This window comes from Mastigoproctus giganteus, chromosome 7 (assembly GCF_048544385.1).
Source record: "Mastigoproctus giganteus isolate SK-2022 chromosome 7, ASM4854438v1, whole genome shotgun sequence".
Taxonomy (NCBI): Eukaryota; Metazoa; Arthropoda; class Arachnida; order Uropygi; family Thelyphonidae; genus Mastigoproctus; species Mastigoproctus giganteus.
In genome coordinates this window covers 88252316-88278816 of record NC_143581.1, presented here as the reverse complement: position 1 = coordinate 88278816, position 26501 = coordinate 88252316, and the positions used below count along the sequence as shown (strand labels likewise).

Sequence of the window (26501 nt, the reverse complement as noted above, 5' to 3'; positions counted from 1 at the left end):
TAGCACCTTGTTCAGTGTACTGCAAGTTGAAAAAGGTTGAAAATCACTGCTGTAGATGATAACAAAGGCAGAGTGGTTAATGACAGCGATCAAAACATACTACTGCAACAAAACATAGAAAATTTACGCAGATGTTGTTGTTGTTGTTGTTATTTGGTTTTTAGGAGCATTAGCAACTAAGGCCATATTGCTCCGGGATATGCAGTGGTCATTCCCTGACCTTTCCGCATCCTCCGTATTTGGTGGTGACGGGCTCGAACCCCGGTCTAATCAAGAAGTGTGTACTACGCACTGCTGCACCTTCCCACCTGGCTAGGAGGCGCCAATTACGCAGATGGTCTGAGAAGTAGAAACTGAGGTTTTACAACTGATAAATGCAACTGCGTCACAGTTAGTGCTTTTTTTGGAAAAAAAAAAATAGGTGCCGGTACTCATTCTTTGCTATCAGGAAAAACTGAAAATTAAAAGGATATGAAAAGTACTTTAAAATTTTTTTTTCCTGATATTGTTACTTTAGTAGTAATGTTTTTGGAATAAGAACAACAAATTTAGTATATTAACACAGTTTATTAAGCATAAATTTATTATTCAAGGATATAAAATAATAAGTAAAATAAGTAAATAAATCGGTCTTTACAGTAACTGAAAAAAAGTTTCTAGTACCCCGACCTGGCCAAAACTGAGGAACTAATGAAAATGTTGTTTATTTGAGTCTTTCCAGTTGTTGTGAATGACAAGCGTGGGAAAAGCGACCCCGACTTCTTCCTGGAGAAGCAACTGGCAAGTGAGGGCTATGCAAGACTCCGCACAGGAGCCTTCCCACCACCCCCTTTAACACTGGCTCTCTAAGTACCTCCTTGTCAGGACAACTCCAGCTTTGAAAATTGTTAAAAAATACTTCTTGTCGCAAAATTTATAAATGACCTTTATAGAATTATTAACTAATTATTTAGCAACCTTTTTGTCACCAAAAGGAGAGTTACTTAGTACAAAGAATCGAAGTGCAATAAAAAAATTGTTTTTTTAATTTTAACACAAAAAGTAAATGATAAATTTCAACTGGAATAGTTTTCCCTTCATAAGCATCGAATAATGTATAGCTAATGTGATTTTTAAATTTTTAGCTCCATTAGTGACAGAAATAGATGGGGGAAACGGCAATTACTCACATTTTCCTGTCTGGCACCGCCATTTTTAATTTAAAAAATATTTTAAACCTACTCATTGAGCTCTTTCCAATGGTGTATGATAAGCTATAGGTTGTCGACAACATTTTTGTCCCCCCTCATCGCTCAGACAAATTTTTGTCAACAACAAACAATATGGCATTATGTTGGCCCACATGATGAACAAACACATGCAAAATTCCAAGTCAATAAGTTGAGTGGTTCCAGAGATACGATGCTGTGATGGACGGACGGACAGACAGACAACCGAGTGACATAAGGGTCCTTCGCTGAACTATGAATCCTAAAAATAATAAGCAAAAATAAATAACAAGTAAAAATAATTTCATAATAAAGTTTTTGTAGAATATTCCAAATTTTTATTAAGTTTTCATCCGACACCCTATGCAGACTTCTTTTCTTACTGTTTGTGCCTGTTGATGAATGGCATTTCCGAAGTAGCCACCAATCAACATATTTGCTGGATCGAAGCGGGTCAGCAGTGGGCCTACAATTTTAAGAAACAGTAGTGAAGAAACTGTTTTTGTCATCAACGAAGCTCTGGTTGGGCTGACAATCAGATTCATTTGTGAAAATCCTCGTTCACATTCACTCGATGAAATTGGTATTGTACTCAGAGCGTCCATCAAATGCTTCAATTCTTCCAAAACCATCTTTTCAATTAGGTATCCCCGAAATCCACAAATTGTATCTCTTTCATTTAACTGTAATTTTCTAATTGAATTTTCTAACTTTATTTTCACCAAATGCCAACAATTCATGTTTAGAAGGATTAATACCTTCATTGTCCTTGTTTTCCTTCTCTCGTCATCGGTATTGTCACTAGTTCTTAAAAATTTTTTATTTATTTTTTTTGAAACTGTCCAAAATGTCAGTGTCATTTTGGATATTCAGGTATTGTGACCATATAAACAGAGATAGGGAAAAAAGTCGGAGTAAAAGAAAATCACTTTCTCCTAATTCTCAAACGGGGCGCTTACAGTTGATTCACAGTGGTGTCCAACCTACGGCCCGCCCAGAAAGTGAACTAAAACAGCATTTTAAATTTTTTGTTAATTATCAAAAAATTCTCATTAAATGTTTTGTTCAGTAAATGTAATTGTGTATTGTACTTAATAAAATTTTTGAATATTTTCAATTTTACTTTTACAAGCAACAAGATATGGAAAATGTAACACTAAAGAAATCTAACTTTGAATTGTTTTGAATATGGCCCCTGTACTAGAAAAGTTTGGACACCACCGCAGTAGAAGGTGGACCAGAGCCCATTGGGAATACTCCTTGATCTGCTCAGTGTTGACCAGCACGACTTCCCAGTATGTGGGACAGGTGGTCGGATAGGTTTTACCAGGTACCACTAAGTTGTAGAATGGTAATCCCTTTACCTCTCTTAATTTGCGCAGCAGCACTAATTGCCTAAATTGCCTGAAGGCGAGAAATGCGAACAGTGCGTACCGAGTTAATTCTCTCCTAATCCGTTCGCTATATGAAAATTTTCTTCACTCAACGAAAAATATTTTAAATGTAACTTCCCAGGAGAATTCAAAATAATTTGCTATAAAAGGACTTTGTTAAACAGAGGTCCCACTGAGTAATATAAAATTATAAAAATGGTTATACAGTTTTATATAGAAAATATCTTCACAATAGGCAGTGAAAAATGCAAATTTAGGTAAATAATCTTAAATTTATTTGAATGGTAGTTGAAGTGCACTGCATCCAAATGTCACACGTCACTGTTAATAAAGGTGCCGGTACGCCGTACCGTTGCATACCATCCCAAAAAAAGCACTGGTCATAGTAATCCCAAAACAACATACCAAATGGGTAGTACCCAACCCATTGTGGTGGGAGAACAAAAAAAAACCTAGGGATAATTGTACAGCCCAACATGAAGTTTGTTGGGCAGTGCAGACAGACCGTTAGGACAGCTCAACGGGTTTTGTCAATGATATACAGGAATTTTGCCATCAGAACAAAGGGATGATTACCCCATTGTATTAGGCAATGGTTAGTACTCAAAGTATGAAATCTTGAGTACTACACAAAAGTCTGGAAGACTTGTTTTAGGAAGGATGTGAATCTTTCGGAATAGGCGCAAATAAATACAATAAGACTTCAGTTTCGTAAATTGTCTGGAAACCAGATATCTACAAAGAGACCTGATTGAAATGTTTAAGGCTCTAAATCAGTGGTTCCCAAACTTTCTCAGGTCACCGCCCACTTGGTTCCATAAATGCGTCCTGCATCTCCAATGCCCCCCCCCCAAGTCCTAACTTTACATTTAGTAAAAGTTCATTTTTCTGTAAATTTTTAATGCGAGAGATGGGCTTGATGACATAATACTAGTTTCTCAATGTCCAGTTTAAAGCTGCTTAGAATGAGTCTTAAATCACCATGTTCAGTAATCTGGAGTTGATTTCTTTGCTCAGAAATAAGTTGGATGACTACACTAAAACCATGTTCTACTAAATATGAAGTTTGGAAATGCAATAATGCAATAATTCTTAACCAGTGCCCATAGTGCCAGATAGTGATCAGAAATTTTCTTCTGTAACCAAAACTTGATAAGATTTCTTAAAACTTCGGTTTCAGCTCAATATCATTTTGTAACTCAATTAGTTCTTCCTCTAATATCCCAACTTCCTCAATATCTAAAAATGCGTTCATTACCCAATCTGGAATTTCTATCAAAAGAAGATCCTTAAATTGTTCAGACATATCTTTATGCAGCATATCCAAATGGTCACAAAAGATTTGCAGATCATCATCCTGTATCCCACCAATTTTTTATAGCTCAGACAGAGAGGGAAATTGATATAGCTCATGACGGCCTATATTGTGCTTGAATAATGTTAACTTTGAAATAAAAGTGGATATTACAGATTTGGCCTTAATAAGGTTGATATCATTTCCTTCCAACTGTAAATTCATTTCACTGAACTTTGCAAATAGTTCAGACAAATATGTAATGCCATACCTGATATCTTTAAGTTTATCACTGAGAAAAGCATCTTTCTCTTCAAAAAACTCCACAGTCAAACCAGTCACTGATGGAGCTCCATTCGTCGCAAGAGCAAGTATGTTAGCAAGTGGAATTTTCTTGTCTTTAAAGAACTACTCAACAACGCGAAATATTGACTCACCTTTAGTATCTGTTTCTAACTGCCTTGCAAAGAACAACAACCCTTGAACTAAACTTTCATCTTTTATAAAGCGCATATATGCTAGAAGCAAAGATTCATTGCCTGGCAAAGTTGACTCACCTAAGCAGCTCAGCACACTTGGGAAGGTCAGGCCACGAATTCCCCCCTGCTGCCCCCATTGCTTCTTTGCATCCCCCCTAGGTAAAACCACCACCCACTTTGAGAACCACTGCTCTAAATGATTAAATGGGTTAAATACTGGTGATGTTCTTACTCTTTCTCTAATGGCATACATAACAGAACTAAATTTAATACTGACAAGAGTGGTTGAAGGATAGATGTAAGAAAATTTGTTTTCAGTCAGAGAAACAACTTTCATCTAGTGTTGCAGAAATGAACAGTCTGAATAAATTTAAAGAAGGACAACACACTGTTAGAAGGGACTGCAAATAATCCAGTTCACTGAGGAAAACCCTCCACTCGAAACCAATTTCATCTCTAACAAAGTTTCCCCAACCTAGTTGGTCTCTTGCTAGAATAGATTATGAAAATGCAGTTTAATCAGATGTGGCTCCCCCTCCCCAAGTGGTTAAAAATTTTCAAACTGTTTTCTGCATTTTATCTTAATATTCAATATTTGTCTGGTTAATAAATATTTGTAAATGCATATATATTGTTTTATTTAGTTTCTCCCTGTTTTAAGTCAATTTTGGTGTTTTTAGGGTATGAAATGGGCTTCCAGGAACAGAACTTCCATTTATACTATTGCATCTATAAGAAATAAGGTTCAACTTAATGTCTCTCTTTGAACCAATTTGGAATGTGAGCATAGGGGCTGCACGTATTTTATGTTATGTTTGTTCAACCACAACCTGTCAATTTTGACATTACTCTTATATTTCATCAGTCATAACATTAGATACCATTTTTATTTCATTGTCCTTTTTTAATATATTTAATTATATTCTCCAAAAATTATTAGCAGTAATTATGAATCATAGTTATTTTTAAACTACATGCATGTAGTTTGAATTGTAAAATAATGAATTTTAATTAAACTAAAAAAAGTCAGAGTTAAAAGCAAAATTCATCTGCAGTAACATAAATTTATCAATGAGGAATTCAGATTACTATAATGAAAGTTTTGTCTAGATCAGTTCTTTAATTTTAAAAAGACTGAAATAGATTTTCTTTGTATAGTCACTAATATCACATATTTAGTTTTCTTACCTGTCTATTGCTGCCAGCCTTTACCATTGCCATTATCACATTTTCTGAAGCCATAAATGGGAGTTCCTGATTCAAGTGACGCTCAATAACTTTCGGATAGACAATAAGTCCTTCAGCTATATTCTGAAATGTAGTTAAAACTGTGTCTGCTGTTAGGAAAGCTTCTGATAAACAGATTCTTCTGTAAAGTGAATAAAAAGGGAAATCAAGAACCACACTATTTTAAGAATGTGACATGGTGAACTTCTGACAAACCTTATTTTTCATTTGTGAATTGAAAAAAATTAAGATTTAGCTTATATTTTCAAAATTTATTGCCTGACTTAATAAAACTAACACAGTGCCATGACTTTATTACTTTTTTAACAGAACTAAGTCTGCTCAGACACTTCTCCCAGCAAAACAGGTTATTTATGCCATTGTAATAAGTTTCCATCTTGTGATGTAACTAGGTCTTTGGTGGCTGACAAAAAGGGAAATAGGGTGCTAAGCAAGATAAGTCAAGATTTCCAAACTTCAAATTACTTAGAAACAAAGCATAGTACTTCAAATTACATTTTTCATGGGTTCAGAAAATATAAATATGAAGATTAACAGTATATTGAAATATCAAGTGCAAGATCTGGTAATAAATGAAAGAACATGATAGGGTGAACTTCTGACAAACCTTTAGTGGTATTTGTGTTCATATGCTGGTCAATATGACCAGCATAAGAACACAAATACCACTCTTCATACAGTCAGTTTGGTGCTTTTTGTCACCTCATTAGTGAGACTGAAAGACTTAAAAACAATTCCTTTTTATATTTAGTAGGGACACACCCATTTAATCCACATAGAACAGAAATTTCAACTGACATTAAAAAATCAATGTAAAATATATAAAAAAAAAAAAAAAAAAACCCCACACTGAAGAAATTTTGTTTTTTTTTATTATTATTAGCAGGTTTTTGCACTTGGTATTTTAACATACTGTTTGTCTATGCAAGTTTTCAGACAACAATGCACTCAGTGCAGAAGGTTCACTCCTTCAGATAACCTTGATCTTATCTACATAGTGTGGAATTTAACTTTTCCAGTGACATTTTAGGAAGGAAGTGGAGCTGTTGGAAAGGGTGCAAAGAACAGCAACGAGATTAGTCAGCACACAAAAGGGTACTCTTACCATAAAAGACTTCAGTTGTACAAACTGCAGTGCCTGAAAAATAGGCACCTGAGAGGAGTTCCAATTGGAGTGTTTAAAGGCTTTAAATGGATTGAGTAAACTAAATGCTGACAGCATTCTTACTCTTTCTCAGCCAACACAAAGGGCATAAAACCTAACATAAATACTTTTCTATTTATTAAAACAAACAGCAATCAATAACAAATTTAAAACAGCTCTATTTGCCTACATTGAGGCCTAGATTTTGTTACAATGAGACTTGTACCTTTCAATGTTGAAATCCCATAGATTAAGATTTTAAAGTATAAGTAACTATAAATATATAGCAACTCTAAACTCCCAAACTGCACTGATTTTTAATATATATTTTGTAACCTTTCATTACTCTATATATTAGCATTAGTAGAGACACATGATGCAAGAAAGCCAGCTTAACCAGCTTATACAGCATCAGCCAAAAAAAAAAAAAACCCTGCCCATTTCACTGATCCATTCATTCCATATGTTTGTCTGGTTCTGTCTTGAATTTATTTAAGCTTTCGACTTCCACAACAACAGATGGAAGTTTGTTCCAGCAATCAACTATCCGCTGGCTAAAGGCAAACTTCTGCACACCTATTCTACAACTGTCTTTCCTCAGTTTGAATCTATGCCTCAGGTTTTTTAATGTGAGCAAGAAAAAGAATCCCATCAGCATCGAGCCTGCTCAATCCATTCAAGGCCTTAATCAGCTTGAATGGATTGAGCAGACTCAATGCTGATGGGATTCTGATGGGATATTTTCCACTTATCTTATTCTTAATTTAAGAAAAAAAAAAAAAAGGCATTCTTAATTCATAAACTGTAATGTGTTTTGTAGAAATTAAATAAAATTAATAATTGCTAATTTTTTTGTTTAGTGTATTAACTCAACATTTTTCCCATGGTGTTTTGACTAAGCATTTTATTATGAGGTGTTTTAAAATCAAGCAACCTTTTAACATGTTATAGGAAGAAAAAGTGAATAGAAGATTGACTTGCACTATCATAGTAACCCGAACACCCACCGAGTACAACAGCTTTCAGACCATGATTCAAGACAAATTAGCAGTTAATTTATTTTAATTTTCTTTCTGAGGAGACTTGGTCTTAATTTAGGCAGGCAAATTTTTCATAAAATTTACTGGTGTCGCAACTTTAGTTTGTATGCAATTCTATATCATAAATTATAGTAAAGAATTTTTTAAAGTGCATGACTGTACTGTAGCCTTTTTTTGACATGCTATGGGAGGAAAATAGTGAATGGATGACTGATAAGGCTGACTTGTACAATCACAGCAGATGTTGGTCTTTATCACAACATCACACTCTCTATCCCTTCAATGTCATTTACGAAAATCAAAAACAACAGTGGTCCCAAAAGAGATCATTGGGAGACCCCACTTCTAATGTTAAGAGCAACCATTATTACCTTATGCAATAGCCTCTCATCCAGAACAAAGTCAAATGCTTTGCTAAAATTCAAATAGACAATGTCAAGTCATTTCATACATACAGCTAATGAATGGCTGTCAGAGTAGCAACCCAAGTTAGTTAAATGATTTTCCCTTTAGCCTTGTGTTAGATGTGTGGGGTTAATTCGATGCTGACAATATTTCAGCAATTTGTGCTTCATCTTCTCTGTCTACACAGCTGAAACTCTTAATACCAGTTAGTGAAAATGGCTTCTTTAATTTCTCTGCACAAAATTACAGAAATGTCTGTTAATTGTCATACAGTTAGGAAAAAATAATAATTCAGTTAAACCTATGTGCAAATGTTGATTGACATACAAAGGGTTATTGATTTTAAGTTCACTTTACTGATGCATGCTTCCCTCCAATTTAGCATTAGCAGAGGCATATGATGCAAGAAAGCAAGCTTATTCAGCATCAGCCAAAAAAAAAAAAAAAAAAAACACCACTCCCATTTCACCCCTCCGTTCGCTCGAAATACCTGTCCAGTTGAGCCTTAAATTTGTTTAGGCTATCAACTTCAACAACAAGTGATGGAAGTCGGTTCCACCAACCAACCACCCGCTGGCCAAAGGCAAATTTGCGCACATCTATCCGACATCCGTCCTTCCTCAATTTGAATTTATGCCCTCTCAGGTGATTATTCTGAGCAAGATGAAGAATCCCATTGGCATTGAGCATGCTCAAACCATTCAAAGCCTTATACACCTCTATCAGATCACCTCGCCGGTGCCTAGTCTCCAGACTCTGTAATTTGCAAAACTTAAGCCTTTCTTCGTAAGAGCCACCCTTTGTTCCATTCACTAATCTTGTTACCCTTCTCTGTACTCGTTCCAGCAGCTCTACATTCTTCTTGAAATGAGGCCTCCAGACCTGTATACAGTACTCAAGATGTGGCCTAATCATTGCCTTATACAAGGGAATAATCACCTCCTTATCCCTGCTAGAAAAATTCCTGTATATCATTGACAAGACACCATGAGCTACTCTTGCAGCTCGTCTGCACTGCTCAGAGAACTTCATATCTGCCTGCACAATTACCCCCAGGTCCTTTTCATTCTCCACCACTGTCAGTGTAGTACCGCAGAGTTGATACGTTGCTCTGGGGTTACTGTTTCCCATATGTAGTACTTTACATTTGTCAATGTTAAACTTCATTTGCCACCTCTCAGCCCATCTGTTCAACCTTTCCAGATCCTGTTGCAGCAGCGTAGCGTCAGTGGTGTCCTTAAAAACCCTGCCAACCTTTGTATCATCTGCAAATTTGGACATTAAACTTGATATCCCATCATCAATATCATTCATAAACACCGAAAACAACAACGGACCCAACACTGAACCCTGAGGAACTCCACTAATAACATTAGTCCACGTTGAGCAGTATCCATTGATTACCACTCTCTGTCTTCTGCCACTCAACCATCCCCTTATCCATAGCAGCAATTTGCCTCCAATGCCACACTGCTCCAATTTGTGCAGCAGTCTTCCATGTGCAACAGTATCAAAAGCCTTTCTAAGATCCAAATATATAATATCAAAGTTATTCCCTGCATCCAGTTCTTTTGTGACTACATCATAGTATCCAATCAAATTGGTCAGGCAAGACCTGCCCTTAACAAAACCATGCTGCGTCTGAGCTATAACTGAATTCTTGTCTAGATGATCCTGCAGTGCTTCTTTAACCAGTGCCTCCATTAATTTACCTGGAACAGAAGTTAAACTAACAGGTCTATAATTACTTGTGTCAGCCTTTGATCCTCCTTTGTGAATTGGGGTTACATTTGCACATCTCCAGTCTATGGGTACCTCCCCTGAGTCCAAAGAAGCTGTCATAATTATGGCTAGGGGTTTGCTTACCTCCTTTGCTGCCTCCTTTAATATAACTGGTGCTTTAATATAACTCCTTTAATATAACTTTAATATAACCCATCCACCCCAGGTGCCTTTTTTATGTTTATCCTCAACAATCTCTCCTCCACTTTCCTCTCAGTTATTACAAAATCATCCAGCTCACTGCCAATGTTTACTTTACCTACATCATTCTCCTTCCTGAATAACTCCTCATGCGTGAATGTAGATGCAAAATACTCATTTAGATTGTTAGCCACCTGAGCAGGATCCTCAACTGTTGAACCATCAATATCCAGTGGACCAATCTGATTCATCCCTTTCCTTCTTGAGTTTAAATAGGTAAAGAACTCTTTTCTGTTTTTCTTTGCATCCTTTGCCAAGGATTTTTCTTAGTCTGCCTTTGCCTGCCTAATCTCCTTTGTGACTTGGTTACAGACCAACTTATATCTATCATAGGCTTCCATCTCACCCATTAATTTGTATGTATCCCATGCATTTTTCTTCTCTGCCACATGTCTTATTAGTTCATCTGACAACCATTTAGGCCTAAACCTTGAACAATATTTCTTAGTTGGTATGTAAAGCCTGGTAGCCTCCAAGATTAGTTCCTTGAATGCTTCCCATTTTGAGTTTGCTGTTGGTAACATCATCAGTTGGTCCCACTGTATAGAATTTAAATACTGTCTCAGACCATCATAGTCGCCTTTACGAAAACAAAAACCCTTCCCTTTACCTCTGATGGTAGTTACCTCCTTGAGTAAATCCGACTTCAACACACTGTGATCACTGCCACCTAGTGGTTCATTTATCTGCAGATTCTTAATGCATGAAGAATCACTACTGATAATCAGATCAAGAGTATTGCTCCCTCTTGTTGCCTCACGAACATGCTGATGTAAAAAACAATCATCCAATAAATCCACAAAAGCCTTGCTAGCGTGCGAGTGACCAACTCACAAATTCCAGTCAATATCTGGGAAATTAAAATCCCTCATTATAAGACTCTGATTTACTGGCCCACTCTATTTCCCTGTACAATAGCTTATTATACTCATCAGAGTCATTTGGCCTATAGCACACTCCTACTCTCAATTTTGATTTCCCTATGCTTATGTCACACCAAACTGACTCGACACTGCCTTGTCCATCGATGTCGACTGGCTTCACTTCCTTGGACTTTATGTGTTTCTTAACTAATAGCATAACCCCTCCTCCCCTCCTGTCCTGTCTATCCTTTCTATACACATTGTATTCCCCAAATTCCAGTTCCGCATTCCTTATATCTGTGTGACACCACGTCTCTGATATCCCAACGATATCTGCCTTTGATGTTTTGAGCAATACCTCAAATTCATCAAATTTATTTACCAAACTCCTAGCATTGGTGTACACGCAGGTATACATGCACCTGTTTCTATTCTTGGCTACCCCAACACAACCCATGTGTTTACTTGTACCGCAATGACTCCCAGCAGTCTCTGAAATATCATGCATCTTGTTTTTCAGGCTTCTGCTCATTCCAATAGAAGCAGTGCAAGAATCACTTCCACCTCTGCCAGTGGCTACTGTTAATCTATTAGTCCTTGTATCCCCCCCAACTAGCAGTTTTCCGACCCACCTAACTCTGCCTCGACAGCATCAGCAAAAATTCTTGCACCCTTTCTATTTAAGTGTATCCCATCCCTGTAGAAGCAATCTCTCCTGTTAACAAGTACAGACCAGGCTGAAAAATATTCTACCCCTTGAGCCATGCACAATCCCTCCAGGGCCGAATTGATCGACAAGGCTCTCATCATATACTCCCTCCTATCGTGTCTGGGCAGAATTGCAGACACTTTCAAATTCAACCCTAATTCACGGCTTTTTTTCAACAGTGACCTGTATTTGCTAAGTAATTCCGCCGGTCTCCTACTCTTAATATCATTAGTAATCAGTAACACTCTCCAGCTTCGTGACATTGATGCATCATCAGGAATCAAACTGTTTACATATGCTTACCATTTCATGCAGCAAACACTCCTGTTAGTGACATGCTCTTGTCAAATCAAAACATAAGTTGACAGGTGCTGTTTTTAAACTTACATTCATTTGTTGACAGGTATAAAGGGGCTATTTAAGTTTCAAAAATTGATTAAAAGTATATATTTTTAATATAGAACATGGATTTTTCTCAGTTGTGTTCAGAAAAGATTAAAAATATAGGTGGCATCCAAAAAAACATAAGAGTTTTGAATTATTTTTGTTGAATTTTCAACTTTTCATATGATGGCTGATAGGTTAAAAATAATGCTGTGTTTCCTACATAATTCCAATCACTTTTGTAGGTGATCATAGTTAAACCAATGATTCAGTTCTGTTCCAGATGATGGAGTGTAACACCACATAGTTGGTGTATTTCTCTGGGGTTACTGCTACCCATATGTAGTAATTTGCATTTGTCAATGTTAAACTTCAGTTGCCACTTTTCAGCCCATCTACCCAACTTTTCCAGATCCTGTTGCAGCACCATACTATCATTGTTGCTATCAACAACCCTGCCAACCTTTGTAACATCTGCAAACTTTGACATTAAGTTTGATATACCTTCATCAATATCATTTATAAATATAAAAAACAACAATGGGCCCAACACCTAACCCTGAGGGACACCACTAATAACATTAGTCCACATAGAGCATTACCCATTGATCGCCACTCTCTTTCTTCTCCCACTCAACCTTCCTTTTATCCATTATAGCAACTTGCCCTTAATGCCATACTGCTCCAGTTTGTACAACAGTCTTATTTTTTGCATCCAGTTCCTTTGTGACCACATCATAGTATATAATCAAATTGGTCAGACAAGACTTCCCCTTGACAAATCCATTCTGTGTCTGAATTATTGCTGTAGTCTTGTCTAAATGATCCTGCAATGCTTCTTTAATCAGTGACTCCATTATTTTCCCTGGAACAGAAGTCAAACTAACAGATCTGTAATTACTTGTGCCACCCTTTGATCCCCCTTTGTGAATTGGAGATACATTTGCACACCTCCAGTCCATGGGCACCTTCCCTGAGTCCAAGGAAGCCCTCATAATTGTGGCTAAGGGTTTGCTTACTTCCTTTGCTGCCTCCTTTAATATAACTGGATAGATCCCATCCACTCCAGGTGCCTTTCTTATGTTCAACTTCAACAGTTTCTCCTTCACTTTGCTCTCAGTTATATAAAATCATTTAACTAACTGTTAGAGTTTGATAAACATCTGGCTCTCTCCTCCTCCTTGAATAACTCCTCATGTGTGAATGTAGATGCAAAATACTCATTTAGTTCGGGAGCTATCTGAGAATGATCATCTACAGTCAAACCATTGATATCGAGTGGACCAATCTGATTCATCCCTTTCCTTTTAGAGTTTATATAAGTAAAAAAGTGTTTGCTGTTTTTCTTTGTATCCTTTGCCAAAGATTTTTCATAATCTGTCTTCACTTGCCCAACCTCCCTTGTGACTTGATTGCAGACTAGCTTGTATCTACCATAGGCTTCTGTGTCGCCTGACAATTTATGTGCATCCCATGCATATTTCTTCTCTGCTACGAGTCTCATTAGTTCAACTGACATCGATTTGGGCCTAAACCTAGAGCAGTATTTTAGTTGGAACAAAAAGTCTAGCCGCTTCCAAAATTACTTCTTTGAATGCTTCCCATTTAGAATTTGATGATAGTAACATCACCAGTTGGTCCCAATGTATAGAACCTAAAAGATCTCTAAGACCACCGTAGTCGCCTTTACGAAAGCAAAAACCCTTCCCTTTACTCCTGATGATAGTTACATCTTTAAGTAAATCCCACATCGGTACACTGTGATCACTGCTACCTAGTAGTTCCTTTATCTGCAAATTCTTTAGACGTGAATAATCACTGCTGATAATCAGATCAAGAGCATTACTCCCTCTGGTTGCCCCTCAAACATGTTGCTATAGAAAACAATCCTCCAATAAATCTGCAAAAGTCTTGCTAGCGTGCAAGTGACCAACCCATAAGTTCCAGTCAGTATCTAGAAAGTAAAATCTCCCATTACTAGACATTCTGACTACAGCGCACTATTTCTCTGCACAATTGTTCATTGTACTCATCAGAGCCATTAGGCCTATACACTCCTACTCTCATTTTCCCTTTCCCAGTGTTTATGTCACACCAAACTGACTGAATATTGCACTGTCCACCCATGTCAACTGGATGCACTTCCTTACATTTTATGGTTCTTAACTAACAGCATAATCCCTCCTCCCTTCCTACCACTTATATCTATGTGACACCATGTCTCTGATATCCCAACAATATCAGCATTTGATAGCCCACTCTATTTCTTGATCAGCACTTCAAATTCATCAAATTTATTTACTATACTTCTAGCATTGGTGTACATGCAAGCATGCATGCACGCACCTGTTCTTACTCTTAGTTAGAACAGGTGCATGCCTGTTCTTAATACAGCCCATGAATTTACTTGTTCCACGATGACTTCCAGCAGTTCTTGAAATCCCCATCAACTTGCTCTCTAGGCTGCTGCTCATTCCAATAGAAGTAGTGCAAGTATCACTTTAGCCTCTGCCTGCAGCTACTGTTAATCTTTTAGTCTGTGAATTCCCCCAAGCTAGCAGTTTTCCGACCCACCTAACACTGCCTGGAGAGAATCTGCAAATATTCTTGCATCGTTTCTATTTAAGTGTATCCCTTCCTTGTACAAGCAATCCCCTGTTAACAATCACTGACCACACGGAAAAAAATTCTACCCCCACGAGCCTTACACAATCTCTCCAGTGCCCAATCGATTGAAAGGCTCTCATCATATATTCCCTCCTATCGTGTCTGGGCAGAATTATAGACACTTTCAAATTTAACCCCAACTCGTGACTTTTTTAAGCATTGAGCAGATTAAAGCAGATTTAAGTAAATCTTATATTGAACAATTAGACTTTACACCAGCCGGTATTCAAATAAACAAATTTCAATCCTGCAACTAAAACACTTTATTTACAATTTTAAAAAATTCAAGCTTATAAAATGAAATGAAATAAAATAAAATATATAGTAGTCTAAAACTGATGTGATTTAATTTACAATAAAATAAAAATATATATATAAAATAAAATATGATGATAAAAGCGATAAAAACAGTTAATAAAATACCGTAACAACTGCAGATTTCGGAGACAGTGGTCTCCTTTCTTAACAGCATATTTCTGCTATGTGGCCTTAAATAGCAGATCCATGGCACTCGTCACATGGTTCCTCGGGAATATGGCTGGAATTTCCCATTTATGCACCGGCACCGGAAATGGCTCGGGAGCATGCTAGCTGAAACCATTCATCTCGCCCAAGAACAACGGTTTCAAAGAGGGGATGTAAGCATATACCCTGGTCCCTATTAATGGAATTGCTAGCTGCCTCAATACGTAAACTCTCAAGCCATTTACGGTCCCAGAACCTCTGTGCATGATCCGTGATGACAGCATCCTCCGGGGAGATTTGATGTTGCTTCTCCCAGAAGTGTTCTGCCATGGCAGACTTCGCATAGTTTGCGGACTTTATTGCATTCATATGCTCCCCCAGACGGTCTTTCAGTCATCGCCCCCGTCTCACCTACATAACACACCCCACAATCCGGGCATTTAATTTCGTATACCACCCCACTGTTGGCTTCTTTCGTTATGGGGTCTTTGACACAAGATATCACTGTGTACAACTTCCGTCCCGGGAGTTGCACACAGCGTTATCTGGCACCCCCAAATTATTCGTGAAATGTGGTCTGAAAGGCCCGAATAGTAGGGAATGTATGCAGTGCTCACAGGGGCGAACGGCTCAGTACGGGTGGACTCCGCTCCTCCAATAATTCTGTCCAATACCCTCTGGGGGTAGCCGCATTTCTTGAGGTCTGCGGTGACATGAATAATTTCGTTATCTCTGTCCTCGGAGGTGCTACAGTGGGACCACACCCTATCTACTAAAGCCTTGACAACACTACCCTTGTGTTGGCTGGATTGTGCCGAGGTATAATGAGTATATTGACCTCGGCACATGGGCTTTCTAAACACCTCGGTCTTGAGCCTACAACCATCCCTAATAACCAACACGTCAAGGAATGGTAGGGTTCCCTCTGCTTCCACCTCAGAAGTAAATTTAATAAAAGGGGGAGAACCTTTTAAGTACATCAAGTATCTGATCTTCCCTCCCCTTTTGTATAATGGTGAATGTGTCATCAACAAATCTTTTCCATTTATGCATGGAAAATTCCAAACCCTCAAAAATTCTAACTTCCAACTCTTCCAAAGCTAAGTTAGCCACTATGGCACTAATGGGGGGAACCCATGTCTGTGCCATGAACCTGCTGCTTATACATGACATCTTGGAAAAACCTGGTGGTACTGGATAAACAAAACTCCCACACCCTCACAAATATCATTAACACTAAGAGGAGACCTAGTACCTAGTACATAAAAAAACATCCTTTTCTAATGCCATTCTAACACATTGGACTCCGAATTTAATAGGGATGCAAGTGAACAATGATGTAACATCAAACTTAAACTTAAACTTATTTAGGCTATCAACCTCCACTACAAGGGATGGAAGTCTGTTCCACCAACCAACCACCCGCTGGCTAAAGGCAAATTTCCGCACACCTAGCCTACATCTGTCTTTCTTCAATTTGAATTTATGCCCTCTCAGGTAATTATTCTGAGCTAGAGGAAGAGTCCCATCATCATTGAGCATGCTCAAACCATTCAAGGCTTTATACACCTCTATCAGATCACCTCGCTGGTGCCTAGTCTCCAGACACTGTAATTTGCAAAACTTAAGCCTTTCTTCGCTAGAGCACCCCTTTGTTCCATTCACTAATCTTGTTGCCCTTCTCTGTACTCGTTCCAGCAGCTCTACATCCTTCTTGAAATAAGCCTCCAGACCTGTATACAGTACTCTAGGTGTGGCCTGACCATTGCCTTATACACGGGAATAATCACCTCCTTATCTCTGCTGGAAAAATTCCTGTATATCATTGACAACACTCCATGAGCTACTCTTGCAGCCCGTCTGCACTGCTCAGAGAACTTATATCTGCCTGCACAACCACCGTCAGTGTAGTACCACAGAGTTGATACGTTGCTCTGGGGATGTTGTTTCCCATGTGTAGTACCTTACATTTGTCAATGTTAAACTTCATTTGCCACCTCTCAGCCCATCTGCTCAACCTTTCCAGATCCTGTTGCAGCAGCATAGTGTCAATAGTGTCCTTGACAACCCTGCCAACCTTTGTATCGTCTGCAAACTTGGACATTAAGCTTGATATACCATCATCAATATCATTTATAAATACAGAAAACAATAATGGACCCAACACTGAGCCCTGAGGGACTCCACTAATAACATTAGTCCACTGATTACCACTCTCTGTCTTCTCCCCCTCAACCACCCCTTTATCCATAGCAGCAATTTGCCTCCAATGTCACACTGCTCCAATTTGTGTAGCAGTCTTCCATGTGCAACAGTATCAAAAGCCTTTCTAAGATCCAAGTATATAATATCAAAGCTATTCCCTGCATCCAGTTCTTTTGTGACTGCATCATAGTATCCAATCAAATTGGTCAGGCAAGACTTCCCCTTAACAAAGCCATGCTGTGTCCGAGCTATAACTGAAGTCTTGTCTAAATGATCCTGCACTGCTTCTTTAACCAGTGCCTCCATTAATTTTCCTGGAACAGAAGTTAAGCTCACAGGTCTATAATTACTTGTGTCAGCCTTTGATCCTCCCTTGTGAATTAGGGTCACATTTGCACATTTCCAGTCTATGGGTACCTCCCCTGAGTCCAAGGAAGCTCTCATAATTATAGCTAAGGGTTTGCTTACTTCCTTTGCTGCCTCCTTTAATATAACTGGATAGATCCCATCCACCCCGGATGCCTTTCTTGTGTTCATCTTCAACAGTTTCTCCTCCACTTTACTCCCAGTTATTTCAAGATTCTGTAGCTTACTGCTAGAGTTGAATACACCTCTGGCATTCCCCTTGCTGAATAACTCATGTGTGAATGTCGATGCAAAATATTCATTTAGTTTGTTAGCTACCTGAGCAGGATCATCAACAGTTGACCCATCAATATCAAGTGGACCAATCTGATTCATCCCCTTCCTTCTAGAGTTTACATAAGTAAAGAACTATTTGCTGTTTTTCTTTGCATCCCTTGCCAAGGATTTCTCGTAATCTGCCTTCGCCTGCCTAACCTCCTTTGTAACTTGGTTGCATATCAACTTGTATCTATCATAGGCTTCTGTGTCATGTGTTAATTTGTAAGTATCCCATGATTTTTCTTCTCTGCCATATGCCTCATTAGTTCACCTGACATCCATTTTGGCCTAAACCTTGAACAATATTTCTTAGTTGGTATGTAAAGCCTAGTAGCTTCCAAGATAAGTTCTTTGAATGCTTCCCATTTTGAATTTGCTGTTGGTAACATCATCAGTTGGTCCCACTGTATAGAATTTAAATACTGTCTCAGTCCATCGTAGTCGCCTTTACGGAAGCAATAACCCTTCCCTTTACCCCTAATGGTAGTTACCTCTTTGAGTAAATCCCACTTCAGCACACTGTGATCACTGCCACCTAGTGGTTCATTTATCTGCAGATTCTTAATGCATGAAGAATCACTGCTGATAATGAAATCAAGAGTATTACTCCCTCTAGTTGCCTCCCGAACATGCTGATGTAGAAAACAATCATCCAATAAATCCACAAAAGCCCTGCTAGTGTGTGAGTGACCAGCCCCCAAATTCCAGTCAATATCTGGGAAATTAAAATCTCCCATTATACGACTCTCTGATTTACTGGCCCACTCTATTTCCATGTACAGTTTCTTATTATACTGATCAGAGTCATTAGGCCTATAGCACACTCCTACTCTCAATTTTGATCTCCCAATGCTTATGTCACACCAAACTGACTCAACACTGCACTGTCCAGCGATGTCGACTGGCTTCACTTCCTTGGTTTTTATGTGTTTCTTAACTAATAGCATAACCCCTCCCCCCTTCCTATCCCACTATCCTTTCTGTAGACGTTGTACTCCCCAAATTCCAGTTCTGCATCCCTTATATCTGTGTGACACCACGTCTCTGATATCCCAACAATATCTGCCTTTGATGTTTTGAGCAATACCTCAAATTCATCAAATTTATTTACTAAACTCCTAGCATTGGTGTACACACGAGTATATCTGCACCTTTTTCTATTCTTAGCTACCGTAACACAACCCATGTGTTTACTTGTACTGCAATGGCTCCCAGCAGTCTCTGAAATATCATGCATCTTGTTTTTCAGGCTTCTGCTCATTCTAATAGAAGCAGTGCAAGAATCTCTTTCACCTCTGCCAGTGGCTATTGTCAATCTATTGGTCTTTGTCTCCCCCCAAGCTAGCAGTTTTCCGACCCACCTAACACTGCCTCGATAGCATCAGCAAATATTCTTGCACCCTTTCTATTTAAGTGTAACCCATCCCGGTAGAAGCAATCTCTCCTGTTAACAAGTACAGACCAGGCTGAAAAAAAATTCTACCCCTTGAGCCTTGCACAATCTTTCCAGGGCCGAATTGATCGACAAGGCTGTCATCATATACTCCTTCCTATCGTGTCTAGGCAGAATTGCAGACACTTTCAAATTCAACCCTAATTCTCGGCTTTTGTTCAACAGTGACCTGTACTTGTTAAGTAAAGAAAATCATAAGAAATCATAATTTCGTCTTCTCGTACAGTCTGTCCTTTTATAAAATCCACAAACTCTTTGCTATTCTTCATAACAAAGTTGGAAAGTCCTACTACGGGTGCGATCAACTTGGCTAGGTACCTTGATAGAGCATACGCGGGACTATTTACAAATGATACAATTGGCCTGAGTGGTATGCCCACTTTATGTATTGTGGGGAGCCCATAGAATCTGGGTAAGCAGCTTTGAGGGAACTTAAACAAGATGACGAAATCATAGTCTTACCCGCGGACAAGGGTAGAGCTACAGTTATTTTAGGCAAGGAGCAATATTTTAATAAAACTTTGGAATTATTGCAAGATACCACTACGTATAAAGTCGTCCATAGAAATCCGTTGGTTAGTTTGGAGCGACAAGTGAATAACCTTATACAGCGTTGGCACAAGTCAGGATGGATATCCAAGGAGGTATATTGGTCATTACATGCTGCTGGATGCCGATTACCCAGATTCTACGGGCTCCCCAAGATACATAAAGTGGGCGTACCACTTTATGTATCTTGGGGATGTTTTGTTAAGTACTAGGTCTCCTCTTAGTGTTAATGATATTTGTGAGGGTGTGGAGTTTTGTTTATCCAGTACCACCATGGTTTTCCAAGATGTCATGTATAAGCAGGTCCATGGCACAGCCATGGGTTTCCCCCATTAGTGCCATAGCGGCTAACTTAGCTTTGGAAGAGTTGGAAGTTAGAATTTTTGAGGGTTTGGAATTTCCCATGCATAAATGGAAAAGATTTGTTGATGACATATTCACCATTATACAAAAGGGGAGGGAGGATCAGATGTTACGTTATTTTGGTTTTTAGGAGCATTAGCAACTAAGGCCATATTGCTCGGGGAATATGCGGTGGTCATTCCCTGACCTTTCCGCATCCTCCGTATTTGGTGGTGATGGGCTCAAACCCCAGTCTAATCAAGAAGCGTGTGCTACGCACTGCTGCTCCTTCCCACCTGGCTACGGAGACGCCGGAGGATCAGATACTTGATGTACTTAATAGCTTCTCCCCTTTTATTAAATTTACTTCTGAGGTGGAAGCAGAGGGAACCCTACCATTCCTTGACGTGTTGGTTATTAGGGATGGTTGTAGGCTCAAGACCGAGGTGTTTAGAAAGCCCATGTGCCGAGATCAATATACTCATTATACCTCGGCACAAGCCAGCCAACACAAGGGTAGTGTTGTCAAGGCTTTAGTATATAGTGTGTGGTCCCACTGTAGCACCTCCGAGGACAGAGATAACAAAATTATTCATGTCACCGCAGACCTCAAGAAATGCGGCTACCCCCAGAGGTTATTGGAGGAACGGAGTCCACCCATACTGAGCCGTTCGCCCCTGTGAGCACTGCATACATTCCCTACTATCTGGGCCTTTCAGACCACATTGCACGAATAATTCGGGGGTGCCAGATACGCTGTGTGCAACTCCCAGGACGGAGGTTGTACACAGTGATATCTTGTGCCAAAGACCCCATAACGAAAGAAGCCAACAGTGGGGTGGTAAAAAAGTAAAGTGCAGCAATTATCAACCACTGCAGGATGGATGCCTCCTCAACAATTCATGCTGAGGGAAATGGACCATAATCTGCCACGCTGGTCCAGTGCGGGTTGGCAGATCGACCGTATTCAGCAGTCAGGGGCTTGAACCCCGGTCTACTCAAAGAACGTGTGCTACTGCACTCCCGCTCCTGCCCACTCGGCTATGGTGGGGTGGTATACGAAATTAAATGCCCGGATTGTGGGGTGTGTTATGTAGGTGAGACGGGTTGACGACTGAAAAACCGTCTGGAGGAGCATATGAATGCAATAAAGTCTGCAAACTATAGGAAGTCTGCTGTGGCAGAGCACTTCTGGGAGAAGCAACATCAAATGCCCCCGGAGGATGCTGTCATCATGGATTATGCACAGGGGTTCTGGGACCGTAAATGGCTTGAGAGTTTACATATTGGGGCAGCTAGCAATTCCATTAATAGAGACAAGGGTGTACGCTCACATCCCCTCTTTGAAACCGTTGTTCTTGGGCGAGATGAACGGTTTCAGCTAGCGTGCTCCCGAGCCATTTCTGGTTCCGGTGCATAAATGGGAAATTCCAGCCATATTCCTGAGGAACCATGTGACGAGTGCTGTGGATCTGCCACACAGCAGAAATATGCTGTTGAGAAAGGAGACCGCTGTCTCCAAAAGCTACAGTTGTTACGGTATTTTATTAACTGTTTTTTATCGCTTTTATCATCATATTTTATTTTATATATTTTTTTTATTTTATTGTAAATTAAATCACATCAGTTTTAGACTGCTATATATTTTATTTTATTTCATTTCATTTCATACGCTTGTATTTTATTTTATTGTAAATAAAGTGTTTTAGTTGCAGGATTGAAATTTGTTTATTTGAATACTGGCTGGTGTAAAGTCTAATTGTTCAATATGAATTGTCCCAGCCTTGTAGGCCTATTTGGAGATATCCTTAAGTAAATCTGCAGGTCTCTTATTCTTAAGGTCATTAATGCCAACGTGTACAGCAATGTCACCTTTTGTGCCCTTAAAAGATGATATCTCCTCTACTCATCAATTTTCGCTCCTGGCACACATACCCTGGTTCTGTTCCACCTATCCTTTTTGCATAATATATTCCCCTTCTCCCTGACAATAGAGTCACTGACAATAACTAGCTTCTGTGTGACCAGTGCATTCTGCCTTGGAGATTGCCGCTGTGTTGCCTGATGCACAGGAATGAGCTCTGCCGTTAAGTTGGGCAGCTGAGAGCCTGATGGGCCCCTCATATTAATTTCCTCGAGGACATCTGCCCTACACCTCGAACTCTCATAGATGCCCATCAGAATGCTTAGTTGGTGCCTGATTTCTTCAGTCTCTGCACCTAGCACACACAAATACTCCTTGTGTGTGTGTGTGTGTGTGTGTGTGTGCTAGGTCATGTACTGTTTTAGATAGGTCGACAAACATTTCACATATTTTTTTAAACTGTGATGCTTTGGAGAATTGCCCCTTCTGTTCTCCCCTAAGCCACAGCACTTCCCCTAATCTGTGCATGTTGCTTTGCTGCTGTAGTCTGGGTCACGATTCCATTTAAGTATAATTTAATTAACAATTATTTAATAAGATTAATAAATTTTACTGATTAATTGATAATACTATACTAAGCTAACAGATTTCTAATATAGTGCTAATTATTTCGCTATCTAGTTTTATGTTAAAGCTTAAGCTATCAAGTTTGGGATGCACATTACACTATTCCATATTGTATAACAATGGCGCAAGTTATGAACAGCAAAATCCAAATAAACCAAGGGACTGGACTAGAACTATACAGCTACTTATAGGAAATAATCTTGTCCAACACATGGATATCCTCGTTGATGCTAAACAAAATCCCAGCTGTAACGCAAATAGCCCATAGTTCAATCAGTCTGCTGATATCTTTTTTTTTTTTTTTTTTTGATTTGGTAGTTGTTGCCGCATCGGCTTCTGTGGCCATATTGCACCTACTTTACCCACTCGGCTAGCCCAGTCGGCCTGCTGATATCAAGCAGTTGTCCATTTCACATGCCTTTCCTTTTACAGCACTCATTTATTGAATGCAAATGAATAGATGCAAAGCTGCATTAAGGCACAACACTTGCAGTTCATTTTGATTCAAGCTTGCATTCAAACAGCAAACATGTTATAAAAAAAACATAAAAAAATACATATATAAAAGTAAGAAAAATAATAAAAAGTAGAGCAGATAAATAAAATATAGTAAAACAAACTATATAGTAAAAAAAATATAGTAAAAATAATGTATAGGTATAATTATGTATAATGTACATTGCTAACTGCGATATCATTTTCAAACCAAAACCAAAATAGATTACAAACGTAATATAATTAATTTTATTTAACATAATTAATTATACATATAACCACTTAGGTTACGTAACATAAATAATTAGTAAAAACAAATAATTAATACATAACTTGATACGAAAGTTATATAAAGGGATTTCGCAGATAACACTCGTTACTGAAACGTAAATATTTCGTAGATAACACTCGTTACTGAAACGTAAATATTCCGTAGATAACACTCGTTACTGAAACATAAATATAGCGTTATAACTGTGTTTGGATACAAGTTTAGGATTTAATTTTGTACAGAAATTGAAATTTTATTGAAAGTAAATCTAAATCATGACTCAAACCAGAGCAGCAAAGCAAAGGGCTCAAGCTAATGGGAATGCTGTGGCCCAGGGGAGAACTGAGGGGGGCAGTTGTCCTCTGAATCACAGCCTTGTAAGATGCACTATTTGCTTGATGTTTGCGGAGCAGTCAAGTATGGGACATGATACTGCCATGGGGGATGTCTTTGTGTGTGTGCGATGCAAGGAGTGTAAGGAGATAAGGCGACAACTCAGCGTTGTTATGGGCCTATATGAGAGCTTGAAGGATAGGGTGGATGCCCTCGAAGGATTACAAGTGAGGGGCCCATCAAGCTCTCAGCTGCCCACACCAATGCCAGAGCTTGCACTTGGTCATCGCGGAACACAGCGGCAACCCCCAAGGCAGAATGCGCTGGTCCCAAAGGAACTAGTAGTTGTTGGTGACTCTATTGTCAGGGAAACGGGAAACATGCTTTGTAAAAAGGATAGGTGGAATAGGACCAGGGTATGTCTGCCAGGGGCAAAAGTTGATGACGTTGTAGAGCGGATATCATCTTTTAAGGGCACAAAAGGTGATATAGTTGTACACGTTGGCACTAATGACATTAAGAGTAGGAGACCGGCGGAATTACTTGACAAGTACAGGTCACTGATGAAAAAAAGCCGTGAATTAGGGTTGAAATTGAAAGTGTCTGCAATTCTGCCCAGACACGATAGGAGGGAGTATATGATGAGAGCCCTGTCAATCAATTCGGCCCTGGAAAGATTGTGCAGGGCTCAAGGGGTAGAATTTTTTTCAGCCTGGTCTGTACTTGTTAACAGGAGAGACTGCTTCTACAGGGATGGGATACACTTAAATAGAAAGGGTGCAAGAATGTTTGCTGATGCTATCGAGGCAATGTTAGGTGGGTCGGAAAACTGCTAGATTGGGGGGATACAAGGACTAATAGATTAACAGTAGCCACTGGCAGAGGTGAAAGTGATTCTTGCACTGCTTCTATTGGAATGAGCCGCAGCCTGGAAAATAAGATGCAGGATATTTCAGAGACTGCTGGGAATCATTGGGGTACAAGTAAACACATGGGTTGTGTTAGGGTAGCTAAGAAAAAGAACAGGTGCATGTATACTTGTGTGTACACCAATGCTAGGAGTTTAGTAAATAAATTTGATGAATTTGAGGTATTGCTCAAAACATCAAAGGCAGATATTGTGGGGATTTCAGAGACGTGGTGTCACACAGATATAAGAAATGCAGAACTGGAATTTGGGGAGTACAATGTGTACAGAAAGGATAGACAGGATAGGAAGGGAGGAGGGGTTATGCTATTAATTAAGAAACACATAAAATCCAAGGAAGTGAAGCCAGTCGACATCGCTGGACAGTGCAGTGTCGAGTCAGTTTGGTGTGACATAAGCATTGGGAGATCAAAATTGAGAGTAGGAGTGTGCTATAGGCCTAATGACTCTGATGAGTATAATAAGAAACTGTTCGGAGAAATAGAGTGGGCCAGTAAATCAGAGAGTCTTATAATGGGGGATTTTAATTTCCCAGATATTGACTGGAATTTGGGGGCTGGTCACTCACACAGTAGCAAGGCTTTTGTGGATTTATTGGATGATTGTTTTCTACATCAGCATGTTCGGGAGGCAACTAGAGGGAGTAATACTCTTGATTTGATTATCAGTAGTGATTCTTCATGCATTCAGAATCTGCAGATAAATGAACCACTTGGTGGCAGTGATCACAGTGTGCTGAAGTGGGAGTTACTCAAAGAGGTAACTACCATTAGGGGTAAAGGGAAGGGGTATTGCTTTCGTAAAGGCGACTACAATGGACTGAGACAGTATTTAAATTCTATACAGTGGGATCAACTGATGATATTGCCAACAGCAAATTCAAAATGGGAAGCATTCAAAGAACTTATCGTGGAAGCTACTAGGCTTTACATACCAACTAAGAAATATTGTTCAAGGTTTAGGCCTAAATGGTTGTCAGATGAACTAATGAGGCATATGGCAGAGAAGAAAAATGCATGGGATACATACAAATTAACACGTGACACGGATGCCTATGATAGATACAAGTTGATCTGTAACCAAGTTACAAAGGAGGTTAGGCAGGCGAAGGCAGATTACGAGAGATCCTTGGCAAGGGATGCGAAGAAAAACAGCAAAGAGTTCTTTACTTATGTAAACTCTAGAAGGAAGGGGATGAATCAGATTGGTCCACTTGAGATCGATGGGTCAACTGTTGATGACCCTGCTCGGGTAGCTAACAAACTAAATGAATATTTTGCATCGACATTCACACATGAGGAGTTATTCAGCGAGGGGAATGCCAGAGGTGTATTCAACTCTAGCAGTAAGCTAGAGAATCTTGTAATAACTGAGAGCAAAGTGGAGGAGAAATTGTTGAAGATAAACACAAGAAAGGCACCTGGGGTGGATGGGATCTATCCAGTTATATTAAAGGAGGCAGCAAAG

General features: G+C 39.1%; 1 protein-coding gene across 1 annotated transcript in view; it reads right to left on the bottom strand.

Moving 5' to 3' along the window:
• The window catches only part of Adsl (adenylosuccinate lyase), a 237367-nt gene that overhangs the window by 37554 nt on the left and 173312 nt on the right, over positions 1-26501 (bottom strand). The window contains exon 9 of the mRNA XM_090376996.1: positions 5564-5744. Within this exon, the coding sequence (XP_090233122.1) occupies positions 5564-5744 (181 nt within the window). The remainder of the gene's footprint in view (positions 1-5563; positions 5745-26501) is intronic.